The sequence below is a fragment of the Mesocricetus auratus genome, unplaced genomic scaffold, assembly GCF_017639785.1.
Source record: "Mesocricetus auratus isolate SY011 unplaced genomic scaffold, BCM_Maur_2.0 Super-Scaffold_100027, whole genome shotgun sequence".
NCBI lineage: Eukaryota > Metazoa > Chordata > Mammalia > Rodentia > Cricetidae > Mesocricetus > Mesocricetus auratus.
This window is the reverse complement of record NW_024429208.1, coordinates 2,179,782-2,191,987: the sequence shown is the minus strand read 5'-3', so window position 1 is coordinate 2,191,987 and position 12,206 is coordinate 2,179,782. Positions and strand designations below refer to the sequence as shown.

Sequence of the window (12,206 nt, the reverse complement as noted above, 5' to 3'; positions counted from 1 at the left end):
GCTCAGGACAACAGAGGTGCTGTGGAGAGTTTCCTGCAGGCACACAGGGCTGGAAACTGCCTTCCATTAAAGATGAGCTTATGGGTTCCTGCCTCTCACAGATTCCCTTCCTGTGTGCCTAAATAACTGTGTTTGATCTGATTATATGTTGTCTTTTAAAGATCAATCCAATTTAAAAACAATCAAATTAACAATTAATATATAATCCTCAATTTATTTCTTATATGTTCCCTACCATGCTTGCTATCAAGGTGTCTTACAGTGGAGTGTTCCTTTCTCTTTGCTATTTCGGCTCCTTGTAACTCAATGAAACAGGTTATTTTAATTCTTTGTTTATTTGACAAAAATGTAAGAAAGCATTATAACGGCTGCCTGGCTCAGAAGCTCAGACAAAGTACAGGGGACAAAAAGGAGAGGGACAGGGGAGGGGAGGGGAGTTCTGTCTGGTGCTGCCAGGACCAGGCAGGGCTGAGTCAGCCATCAGGGAGCACAGGTCTGCAGGGTCCAGAGCCAGGAGGAGCCAGGTCCTGGGGCAGCATTGTCAATGGAGCAACTGAAGCCATGGAGACAGGGGAAGCTCCTTCCTTCAGTCTTGTCACCTCAGTCAGCTCAGGAGTCCTGCAGAGCACAGGGACAGAGGTGTTTCCAGACCACACTTTGCAGTGGCTTCTCTCACACCCTCAGGCCTCTCCTGACTCATGGAAGTGAGCACAGAGAACTTCTCACGCCCCAAGTCAAGGCTGCTGCAGAGCACAGGCCTTCAGTAAGGGCAGGGAACATGGCTCAGTGCAAACCTCCCAGCCAGGCCCTGGGGTCTATGCCTTCCCTGGTGTTTGTGTCTGGTGCCCATCAACCCAGCCCCACATTGTAGGGAAAGCAGATCTCTACCTGTCGGCTGAAGCCCAGACTGTCCTAGAAGAGAGAATAAAATAGATACTTAAGTGCATGGAGGGAAATCTGTCCCCAGACACATGTCCCCAGACTCTGAGCTGACACCTGGGATTCCTCTGGCACCACAGCCCACAGCAGTCGGGACAGAGCAGACTGAGGACAGAGAGACAGCTCAGGAAGCCTCAGGCACACACGGCCCAGTGCCTCTTCCTTCTCTCTTCCTCTGTTCCCAGGTCTCAAGTCAGAATCGCCTTAGCTTTCCCTGTCCCTATAAGTTATCACTCCTTGGGGTTCAATCCAGTAACTCCAGGCTGTTGGGTACAGAGTTGATTAAAACCTGAGGTCACACCTGGTGACATCCCAAGAACAAAGCATGGCTCTTCCCAGAAATGCTATGGGGTCTTGGCCACCATCAGGCTCCTTACCTTTCTGGCTCCTGAAGTAGATGAACAGCCCCAGCCCGAGGAAGAGCAGACCCAGCACGAAACCTCCGATTCCACTCAGCATCTTGTTCTGTGCAGATGTGGACTGAGCCCCTGAGAAATGAAGCCAGGGCTAGAGGTTTTCCCACAAATTTTCTTTTCCCCTTGGGACCTTGAGACTCAGAGCTTAGAGCCTGGGGAAGAAGCCTCTTCTAGAAGAGCAGGAATTGAACACCCTGCTGATGTTGGAAAGAAAACAAACAGCAAGAGGGTCACAGCATGAAGAGACTTTACATGGCCGCCCTGAGCTGAGCTGACAGGAAGCCTCTGAGCTCTGAGGCTGCACCGTCCTGAGGGTGACAGAGCTAAGCACAGGCAGAGCTGAGACTGGACGCCCCTGAGGTCAGCCATGACCCCATGCTGCTCCTTGTCCATCATCTCCATGAGCAGCAGCAGAAACACAGCCCAGCCAGAGGCAGAGGCTGCAGCCAGGGACAAGCAGGTCCCTGGGCTGTGGTGTCACTGGAAGGCTCAGAAGTGTTTGGTGGCAAAACTGCTTCCCAGGGGACCAAGGTGTTGTAGATCACACACCTACCCCTGTGAGCCATGCTGAAGGAGGGGTCAGCACAGACCAGTGCAAACAGTTGGTGGGCAGAGAGAGCTGATAGGCGGGGTAAGCCACGCCCCTCCTTGGTGGGCGGGGACTCCCAGGGACAGGGGCTTTCCCACTCACTCCACTCCACTGTGACAGGGCTGCTCAGGCTGGGATGCTCCACCTGGCAGGTGTAAACCTCTCCACTCTGAGGAACCGTCTCCAGCATCACCAGGATCTGGAAGGTCCAGTCTCCATTCCGGATCAGGCCCGTGGACACGACCCCAGCCTTCTCCTCCTGGCCATTCCGGAACCATCTGATTTCAATGTGGCCGGGGTAGAAGCCACTCACAGAGCAGACCAGGAGGTTGTGGTGCTCCAGAGGCTGCGTCTTTGTCGGGTACACGGTCACCTGGGGCTCAACTAGAGGAGAAAGGGGGTGAGAGTGAGTCATGAGGGTGGAGCTGTCCTCCCGGGTGGCTGTCTGTCTGCCTCCGTCCATCCAGGCTGAAGTCCAGGGGGGAACTGAGATTCTAACACAGCTGTCCCAGGACTCTGGTTCTGTTTTCACACCGCAGCTGTCAGCTGCACACCCTGGAGGAATCACCGGCTGGAGGTGAACGTCCTGGCGGTGAGAGAAAGGCTCACCCCAGCTGTGGAATTTTCCCCAACAGCTGAATTACACACGGGTGTCCCTGATTCCATCTCTTCTTGTCTGTAGATGGTGGCAGTTCTGTGTGTGAGGGTCAGAGAGACTTAGCGCGAACTCCTGTCTCAGCTGTTTTTGCCAAACTCTACATAAATCAACTTTGCCACATCTTGCATCAACGTTCTCTTAGTGTCTGTTACACAGGGATTCACAGGCACCTCAGCAGGGGCCTGTCAGTGTGAGCTGTGGGAATTGTGGGCTGTGCTGGTGTCTGCACCCTGACCCGTGCAGAGCGGGGGACGAGCTGCCGACGGTGGTACAGGAGGAGAATCCTGTTAGCACTAAAGAAGCAGGGCCGTTTTTCTGATTATTTTTGTCCTGACAACACTGTGTAGCAGACATTCATACGGCTTATCATTGTCCATCTCCCTCCCTCCCTTACAATTAGTGTACGGAGGGGACCTTAGGCTCACACCATCACAGTGACACAGAGAAAGATCATGGGACATGCAAACACAGTCAGCTTCATCTAGATTGCAATGTTAGCGTATTAAATTAGGAAATGGTGAATTACAGGACAAGTGTACCTCATCCAGAAACGTAAACGTATGTGAATGAGGACACGGACAGCAGTGGGGGATTTAGACCCAGAGGAGACTGGGAAAAACCAGAGGCACCTTGTGATCTTCAGTATATGACACCGGTGCCACCTCGGAGGGGACAAGGGACAGTTCATTCTAGAGCCAAGTGTGTGTGACCGTGGCCCAGGAACACAGAGTCAGACGACTCCAAATTCCATGTTACCATATGGAGAGTGCCCCGTGATGTGTCCATGGTAACAGAACACGGGGCTTGATGAGTAAACAGTTTTCAAGGGCATTGTGGATGTATGAGGTGGGCGCTGTGACCATGGAACTCAGGTGCTCTCTGATGACAGTCTTGGCTTTTGTGTGGGGAAACTCTCTGAAAATTCTACACATCCCAAAAGGTTTCTCTCAGTGGTCCACAGTGTCAAGTCAGAGACAGAGGGCAAAGAGTGGCTATTAAGTGGACTAATGGTACGCCAAGCTTAAGTATAACTAGGTGATGGATCTGCAACATTCCAACCTCCCCACATCACGGAAGGCCTAGCGAGTCCCCAGCCCTGCAGCAGGTCCCGTTCTTTCTGGTATCTTCTGTTCACAGGTCACCCTCCTCCCCCTCCTCGGACTCTCCCCACAGAGCTTCCTCTCTCCCCACAGAGCTTCCTCTGATACTTTAGTCTCAGGGAGCTACTTTGTTTCTGCTGAGGCAGGAGGGAAAATCCAGGAAGCACTGGGGATGTGGACAGAGTTGGTCGAAGCCTCTGGCTAACAAAGAAGCAATGTTTCCCACCCAATCTTCAACTGCTTGTGACCTGCAGGTTTCTAGGATTCTCACCGAGATCCACTTCAGGAAAGAGACTCTCAGTCCTTCAGGCTACACTATCGCTCCTGAGTTCACCCCCACCCAAGGCGCCCGCAGATCCATAAAAAGAGAGGGAAAGAAAAATAAATTCCTCATTAGTATTTTGTGATCTCACCTGGGAGACAGACGCTGTGTATGGCTGATGCCGTGACAGCCCCCTGCCTGCTGTGCCTGTGGGAGCTGCAGCCGCACTGGGGCGGGCAGGTCTCCCTCTTGGTGTGAGCCTCTGGGAAGCCCACACTGGCGAGTGCCCTCACCTCCCTCTGTCCACTCCTAACCCTAGTGAAGCTTTGATGAAATTGTCTTAACGCAGTTTCCACCCCATCCCGTCCTGGGCAGAGCTGAGGTTTTTCTCAGGGCTGGAGAGGGGAGCGGTGAACTGAGCTGCAGCCATGTTTGAAGACTCGAGTTCTGTGCCCACAACACTTAGAACCACCCTGGACTGCATGCACCCTCCCCTGATCCCTCACCACACACACACACACACACACACACACACACACACACACACACACACACACACATACACACACACACACGCACACACACATACACACACACACACACACACACACACACACACACACGCACGCACACACCCTGGTAGCCCACCCGCACCCCTCACTCCTCACCTCTCCGCTGCACAATGAAGCTGTCTAAAACCCCGTAGTTGTGTCTGCAGTATGTGTCCACCGAGGCCCGCTTCTGCTCCAGGTACTCCTTCTGGCTGTTCCAGGACTCGGCTTCAGGCCGCCCCTGCTCGGTCACCGCGCGGTACTCGCCCACATCGCTATCGAAACGCAGGATCTCCTCCCGGTTGTAGAAGTGTCTCTCCAGAAACCGCACGCGCTGCGTCCCGTTGTAGAAATGACACTGGTATTTAGGTTGAAACAGGAACCGAGCTGTGGAGACAGGAATTATCCTCTTCAGCTGCCCCGAATGACCAGACCCAAGCTCGCTCAGCCACCTCTGACGTCAGAGCCCAGGACAAGTCCAGACCTGGGCCTCAGGACAGTCAGTCCACAGGGGTGTAAACAGGGAGAGATGGAGGGACTAGGTTCTCTCTTCCTTCACTCTCTGGCTCTCCCCCTCCTTCCCTCCCACACTCTCTCCCCTTCCCTTTCTCTGTTTTTTGCTTGTTTTTGTTTGGAGGATTTTGGTTTTGTTTCAAGACAGGTTTCTCTCTTGGCTGGACTCGAACTCAGAGCTCCCCCTGCTTCTCCCTCAGGCCTCTTCCACCACCTGGCCCCACCCTTTTCCTTCCTTCCCTGCCCTCCTAGCCTCCCAGGCCCACACACAGCCCTCCTCCTTTTTTCTCCTGAAAAGGGCAGCCTCCCATGGTAACCAAGCATGGCATATTGAGTTTACCTCATCTAGGTTTAATATGAGAGGAGGGACCCGCACTTTTCTTTAACCCTCGACTACGACCTCCAGATCCTGGGAGGAGGATACAGAGGTTGATTGGACATTTAGTCGCCCACTATAGCATTATTATTATTATTATTATTATTATCATTATTATTAAAAAGTAGACATCTTCATAAAGTATATTCTGATCACAGTTTCCCTCCCTCAACTCCCCACAGATCTACTCCAACTCTCCACCCACCGAAATCCTCTTCTTTCTTTCCTTCTCCCCCTAGAGACAGACAACTAAGAGAACAGGGGGAAAATTAGGATAGAAACACACACACACACACACACACACACACATTAGGATAGAAATACACACAAGAGCCAAAGAAAATCCATAAGAAACATAGGGATAAAAAACACAAAATCTGGCCGGGCGTTGGTGGCGCACGCCTTTAATCCCAGCACTCAGGAGGTAGAGGCAGGCGGATCTCTGTAAGTTCGAGGCTGGGTTGGACCGACAGCCTCCAAAACAATACAGAGAAACCCTGCCTCGTAAAACCAAAAAACAAACCAACAAACAAACAAACAAACAAAAAACCCACAAAATCTGAAACCATAGCATATGAGCAAAAGATCTGTAAGGCATAAAGCAAACAGACAAAACAAATCTAAGATACCATTGAGTTCACTTTGTGGGATCATCTACTGCTGGGCACGCAGCCTGCCCTTAAGTGTGGTTTATAATCATTGGGACTCCTCTAGTTTTTTAGATTAATATAATTAAATTGTTTCTCCTTTCTCCTGCATATCCCCCTTGTCTGTCTTTTGTCACTAACAGTTATGTGCATATGTGTTCATGTGTGCACATTCCTAAACACACAAACACACCCTTCTCAGTCCGTGTGATGTTACTGTATGTGTGATTTTAGGACTGACCAATTGGTTTGCTCCTCCCTGGGAAGACTGTTTCTCCTACCCTCAGGATTCCTCAGTTGCCCATGGTTCCTTGTGTGGGGTTAGAGCCCAGTGGGCTTCTCCTGTCACACACTCTGTCAAGGCAAGCGTCCCTGCTCAGTTATGGCTGGTGTCACTTCTGGCACCACAGCTCCAGGAGGGACAGGGGTTGGCGTCTGATTCAGGTCACCTCCCCCAAATCAGCTCTGAACAGATGTATCTCCTTAATTACAGAGGCACAGGGAGCATCGGGTGTGTTCTTTGTGATTACACCTGCTCCCTGTGACCACACCTGCCCCTGTGACCCCACACCTGCCCCCTGTGACCACACCTGCCCCTGTGACCCCACACCTGCCCCTGTGACCACACACCTGCCCCTGTGACCCCACACCTGCCCCCTGTGGCACCACACCTGCCCCCTGTGACCACACACCTGCACTTTGTGACCCCACACCTGCCCCTGTGACCACACACCTGCTCCTCTCTGATCACACCTGCCCCCTGTGACCACACCTGCCCCCTGTGACCACACACCTGCCCCTCTCTGATCACACCTGCCCCACCTGGAGCTGGAAGCCAGCACTCACCTCACCAGCTCACAAGACTCCACCCTTCCACCCCTCATGCTCAAGCTCCTCCTAGACTCACCAGGTAGAACACGGAAATCTCCCTCAGCGCTGACCTGTGCGAGCCTGTGCTGCCCAGGAAATCCAAAGAGGGGAAACATCTGAACCCCACCCCGACTCTGGAGCTTAGAATTTCCAGTGAGGAACAAGCAGGAGAGAGGGGTGGAGTTCCAATGACAGGAAGACTTGAGTGACAGGAGGGGACAGAAGCCCTGTGGGGAGTGACCATGCAGATGTGTCACAGACATGAGCCAGAAGCAGAGGGTGACTGCCAGTGTCAGGGGAGGGCACATCTCTGCTGAGGTGACACCTCGTGCAAGCACTGAGATCATGAGCAACAGTGCACGGGCGTGAGGGCCGCAGCTGAGAGATGAGGCTGGGGGATCAGAGGAGCCTCACTCACAAGCCCTGGGGTCGATGAAGGCCTCTGGAAACTACTGGAGAAGTTTCTGGAAACAAAGCCATGATTCCAACACTGACCCACAGTCTCTTATCTGAATTACAGATCCAGAAATTCACAAACCAGGTCTTTTTGAAGTCAGATGTCGTGTGAGATTCTGGGTCTCCACAGATAGAGACAGGGAAAGACATCAGATGTGCAGTCTTTCATTTTCACACTTAATCTAACTCAGAGAATGTAAAGATGTCTGTAACAGTCACTCAAACACAGAGCACCAGCACCAGACATTATCTCCCCAAATGCACAGAGAGATGAAGAGCTTCTATGCCTTTTGAGGGGAAATATCTGTGGCAGTCATCAGTAACCATGACTTAGAGAGAGAGAGAGAGGAGAGAGAGAGAGAGAGAGAGAGAGAGAGAGAGAGAGAGAGAGACAGAGACAGAGACAGAGACAGAGACAGAGACACTGCAGCGGGTCTCGGAGGTGGAATTACTGACCTCTGTGTTTTGAGATGTAAATGACAACAGTGAGGAGAATGACTTTGATTTATATAAAAAGAGAAAATGCAGGGAAACAGCAGCTTCAGAAGCTGTAAGAATAGTTTGTGTGAGGGGCTGGAGAGATGACTCAGCAGATAGGAGCTCTGACTGCTCTTCCAGACCGACCTGAGGTCAAGTTACAGCAACCACAACCATCTGTAGTGGGAACTGATGCCCTCTTCTGGCACAAAGGTGGACATGCAGATAGAGTGCTCATATATTAAATAAATCATTTAAATTAATTAATTAATAAAAAAGAGTAGTCTGTGTGAAGGACAATGATGCAAGGGCAGGAGCCTGGTCTGTGGAGTATGACGATGAGGTGAGAGGCATTCTGGAACCTTCTGTGTCCTTTCTTGGGTGAGATGATAACAGAGGAGGAAACACACAGTGTGGCAGCAGGACCCTCATGCTCTGCACGGCCATCCCTGCCAATCCCTAAACAGCTCTATGAAAAACATCCTCTCTTCCCCATACTACATCAGTTAAAGCACAGAGGGGTCGGACAGCTCCTCCACAGTCCCAGCACTTGGGGTGACTGTTTTAGCAGTGTTAACAACCCTGTTATATCCCAAAATGCAGACTCCAGACTTTGATGTTCCCGTGTGTTTGGTGTAGATATGGGCTGGGAAACTAGAAACAGATCATAGGATGCAGAGAGAAGTCCGGTCCTTCCCATGTAGGAAAACAGGAAATAGAAACAGATCAAATTACAAACATCAGAGGCTCTAACCCTCCCCGGGTTCTCAGAAGAGTAAAAACAGCTCACAGGGCCCATCCTAAGGCTGCCTTGGCTGCAGGGAGAAAGGGAACTGGCCACCACCCAGCAGAGCCCCCATGCGGGCACAGGCTGCATAGACACTGGAGTCAGGGAGACAGAAAGACAGAGCCCTGGGTACCCAGGCAGCAGCCTCACAGCCTACAGAGATCATCCCTGGGATGCCCTCCCATGCCCGTGACTCTGTGATACTCCCAGAGAAACCTTCTTAATTACTTAAATATTGGCCTTTTTTGGTTTCGTAAAGTAACAGAAACATATGCACAAAATAGGATACACACATGAAATTCTATTTTTAAAGAGAAACCTCTTTGTCCGACAAAGCTCAACACAAAGAAGACAAGCCCTGTGCAAGCGGCTAATTTCACATCAGGATTTATGAATCCTCCCCTGAAGGAATGTGACAAATGGCTGGAGATGTTTCTGGAAGAAACTGAAAGGCAGTGACTGATATTTGGGTGGGGGGGGTCTCTCACACAGATCTGAAAGAAACATCCAGGTTCCTATTGGGGGAAATAGTTTGGATGTAATGAGAGGATGTGGGTGGTCACAGAAAATATAAGAGGATTCAAAGGGGCTTGACCTGGACAGTGAGGAAGTCAGCCCCTTCCTTCCCCCACCCCGACCCCCAGCAGCCCGGCCCCTGAGGTGTGTACTTACGTCGGGGGTCCCTGACCAAAGCCACCGGAGGGATCAGCACCATCAGGGCCAGGACCACAGCTGCCACACAGGAGCCTCTGGGGAGCCACAGTGGCATCATGGTGGAGGAGAGGAGAGACCCGAATAGGAGGAGCAGACAAACTCACACAGGAGAAACTGTCTCCTGGCTTTACTCATTGACAGGATAGTAAGAACCAGGGAAGTCACTGCTCTGCTGCTGATGGGGTAAAGTCAGTATGAGGAGCCAATCAGCAGCAGAGTAGAGCTGCATCATCAGTTGCTGGTTAGGGATTCAGTATGAAGGTCCCTTCTGAAACCTACAATTGCAATCCCCTTCATTAAAAGGACACTCAGTCTGGCCTGGTGGCCCAAGTCTCCAATCCCAGCACTTGGAAGGCAGAGGCAGCTGGGTTTCTGAGAGTTCGAGGCCAGCCTGGTCTAGCTTGTAAAAACATATCTCAAACCAACAAACAAACGAAGAACCAAACAAAAGGATAGTTATTTTGTGGGAGGGTGGACATTGGTTGGTAGTTTTGTTCCCTGTTGATGGGTCCCACATCTGTGTGCGTGTGGACAGCGCTTACTGGCCCCAGTGGACTGTTAATTTGTTTTGTAAGAAGAAATGAAGTTGGGAAGGAGACGTGTGGGAAGGTCCCAGGGGAATCTGGAAGAAAATAGTGGTGGTGAACAATATTGAAATACATTGTATACATGGACAACTCTTTCAAAGAATAAACACTGTATGACAAAGTATACAGGTATACTTCCTCAAAGGATTTTTTATTTGGTGTTTTTACTGTCTGATCCAGTTGCAGCTGAGACATTAATCAGGCCGCAGTGCTGAGCCAGCTCCACCGCGGTCCCTCATTCATCCCTCACTCTGCACTGGGGGAGCGCTCACCTCCTACGCAGGGCTGCTGCAGGCTCAACTGTGTGTCTGAAGCCTGTGGGAGCAAAGGAGGTGACTGAAGGTGACTGCCAGCCAGGAACCTTTAACCTGGCCCTTGCTGCCCCTCAGCCTCATGGTGGAGATGTCCAAGGTGACACAAGTGCACCCGCTTCAGGGGACGTCACCCCTGTCTCTCACATTCCCTAGAGCTGGAAAAGGCTGGGTGCTGTCTCCAGGAGCAGCTTCCCCTGGTAACTGATGATGCGGCCGAATGCCAGCTCTTGATTGGACAGTGGAATCTGCGCTTCTTCAGTTAGGGAAATGTCTGACAAGCTAAAGGAAACTGAAGGATAGTCATGGGGGTGGGTGGGTGTTTCCAGCCCGGACCCTGAATTGTTGCTGTGATGCCTCCAGAAGCTCAGGCGAGGGTCCCCGTGGTCATCCACAGCCCAGTCTTCAAGGGAGACACTCAAAGTAGAGGCTGAGCATCCTGGGGGGAAGAGGGCGGAGCCCTGCAGGTTGAAGTCCTCGGAGCAGGAGTCTGGGGAGTGTGGAGTGTGCTGCAGGGGTGGAGCCTGGCTGAAGCAGTTTTCTGGCTTGGTGTGCAGCCCTGGGGGGTGGGGTGTTCATCTCTGCGGTGTCAGCTGGAGGTAAACCTCTTATTCCTGATGTCTCTGACTCAGTTTACCTGGTTTTATATCCTTCATCACAGATGCAGAACTGCCGTGGAAGCTCAGGGAGACAGCTGGAATTCTCACACCTGTGAAGAGTAATATCTTACAGGGAAGAGGTTTCCTTTGCATTTAGATCTCCAGTCAGCTATGTCGTGCAAAGCATCAACCGCCTTGGAGTTCAGAGTTCACACTGGGCAGATCAAAGTGCTGGGGGTTGGACTTATGACTTCATGTGTGCTGGGAAAGTGCTTGCTACAGAGCTGCAGCCCAGACCTCTCTTTTCTTAATGCAGGATTCGTTAGTTACCCAGATTAGCCTTGAACTTGTGACCCTACTGCCTTAACCTCTGGACTAGCTGAGATCACAGACTTGTTCTAAAAGGCCCATATGGGAATATTGCTAATGCTTTACCTTTTTACATATATTCACCTATTACGTGTGCGTGTGTGTGTGTGTGTGTGTGTGTGTGTGTGCATGTGTGCGTGCTTGCATGCATGCGTGTGTGTGTGTGTGTGTGTGTGTGTGTGTGTCATAAGGAGGGAGCAGCCTTATATACAGACTTACAGCACAGTAGAAAAACCCCAGGTGTAAGAGCTCATGTTTTCCTTGTGCTAGATGATGTTGATGTCAGGTGGGCAAGGCCAGGTCTGTAAGCCAGGACTAGAGAACAGGATGCACCTGTGGTTATCAGCTGACAAGCAACGCACAGAGATCTGCGGGGGCTGGGACCCAACACTGACACGCATGCACATACACACCTGCAAATACACACACACACACACACACACACACACACACACAGAGACATTGATAAGCCTGTGGACCTCATTATTCCAGTCCATCTTATAAGTAGAGCCTCCAGAATGTTGTTTTATTAGAAATAGATGAAGTATTTTAGTATTTACTGATAGTCCACACCAGATGACTAATAATCTTTTTTTTTTTTATTTTTCGAGACAGAGTTTCTCTGCATTATTTTGGAGGCTGTCCTGGAACTCGCTCTGTAGACCAGCCCGGCCTCGAACTCACAGAGATCCGCTGCCTCTGCCTCCTGAGTGCTGGGACTAATGGCATGTGCCACCAACGCCCGGTGACTAATAATCTTTTAACTGACAACAAGAAATTAATAGCAGTTATTCACATTAATGATATTTGCCTAAATAAGATCAACTTAAATATTTTATAAAATAAGGTTAGGGGGGAGTAACCCCTGCCATCACAATGTCATCTACATCATACATCAGTAAGCCCAGCACACACCTGCTGACATCGTGGAGTAATCAGAAATTAATTAGGATCTAGAAGTCACTGAGTTGCCATGTTCTGACAA

The 12,206-nt window shown here is 50.8% G+C and overlaps 1 protein-coding gene across 1 annotated transcript; it reads right to left on the bottom strand.

Annotated features, from left to right (window-relative positions):
* Positions 1 to 316: 316 nt before the first annotated feature.
* LOC110339871 (H-2 class II histocompatibility antigen, E-S beta chain-like) lies at positions 317 to 9,512 on the bottom strand. The gene is made up of 6 exons (XM_040732201.1): positions 9,314 to 9,512; positions 4,633 to 4,902; positions 2,047 to 2,328; positions 1,317 to 1,427; positions 889 to 912; positions 317 to 618 (listed from the first exon to the last, which is right to left on the bottom strand). The coding sequence occupies exons 1-6, from the start codon at positions 9,411 to 9,413 to the stop codon at positions 605 to 607; spliced, it is 801 nt and encodes a 266-aa protein (XP_040588135.1). The 5' UTR covers positions 9,414 to 9,512; the 3' UTR covers positions 317 to 604.
* Positions 9,513 to 12,206: the final 2,694 nt, after the last annotated feature.

Coding starts and splice junctions, on each gene's coding strand:
- LOC110339871 (XM_040732201.1), bottom strand. CDS start 9,413: ATGATGCCACTGTGGCTCCCCAGAGGCTCCTGTGTGGCAGCTGTGGTC. Junction 1,428..2,046: donor CCCTGTCACAGTGGAGTGGA/GTGAGTGGGAAA, acceptor TTCATTTCTCAG/GGGCTCAGTCCACATCTGCA. Junction 913..1,316: donor CTACTTCAGGAGCCAGAAAG/GTAAGGAGCCTG, acceptor TCTCTCTTCTAG/GACAGTCTGGGCTTCAGCCG.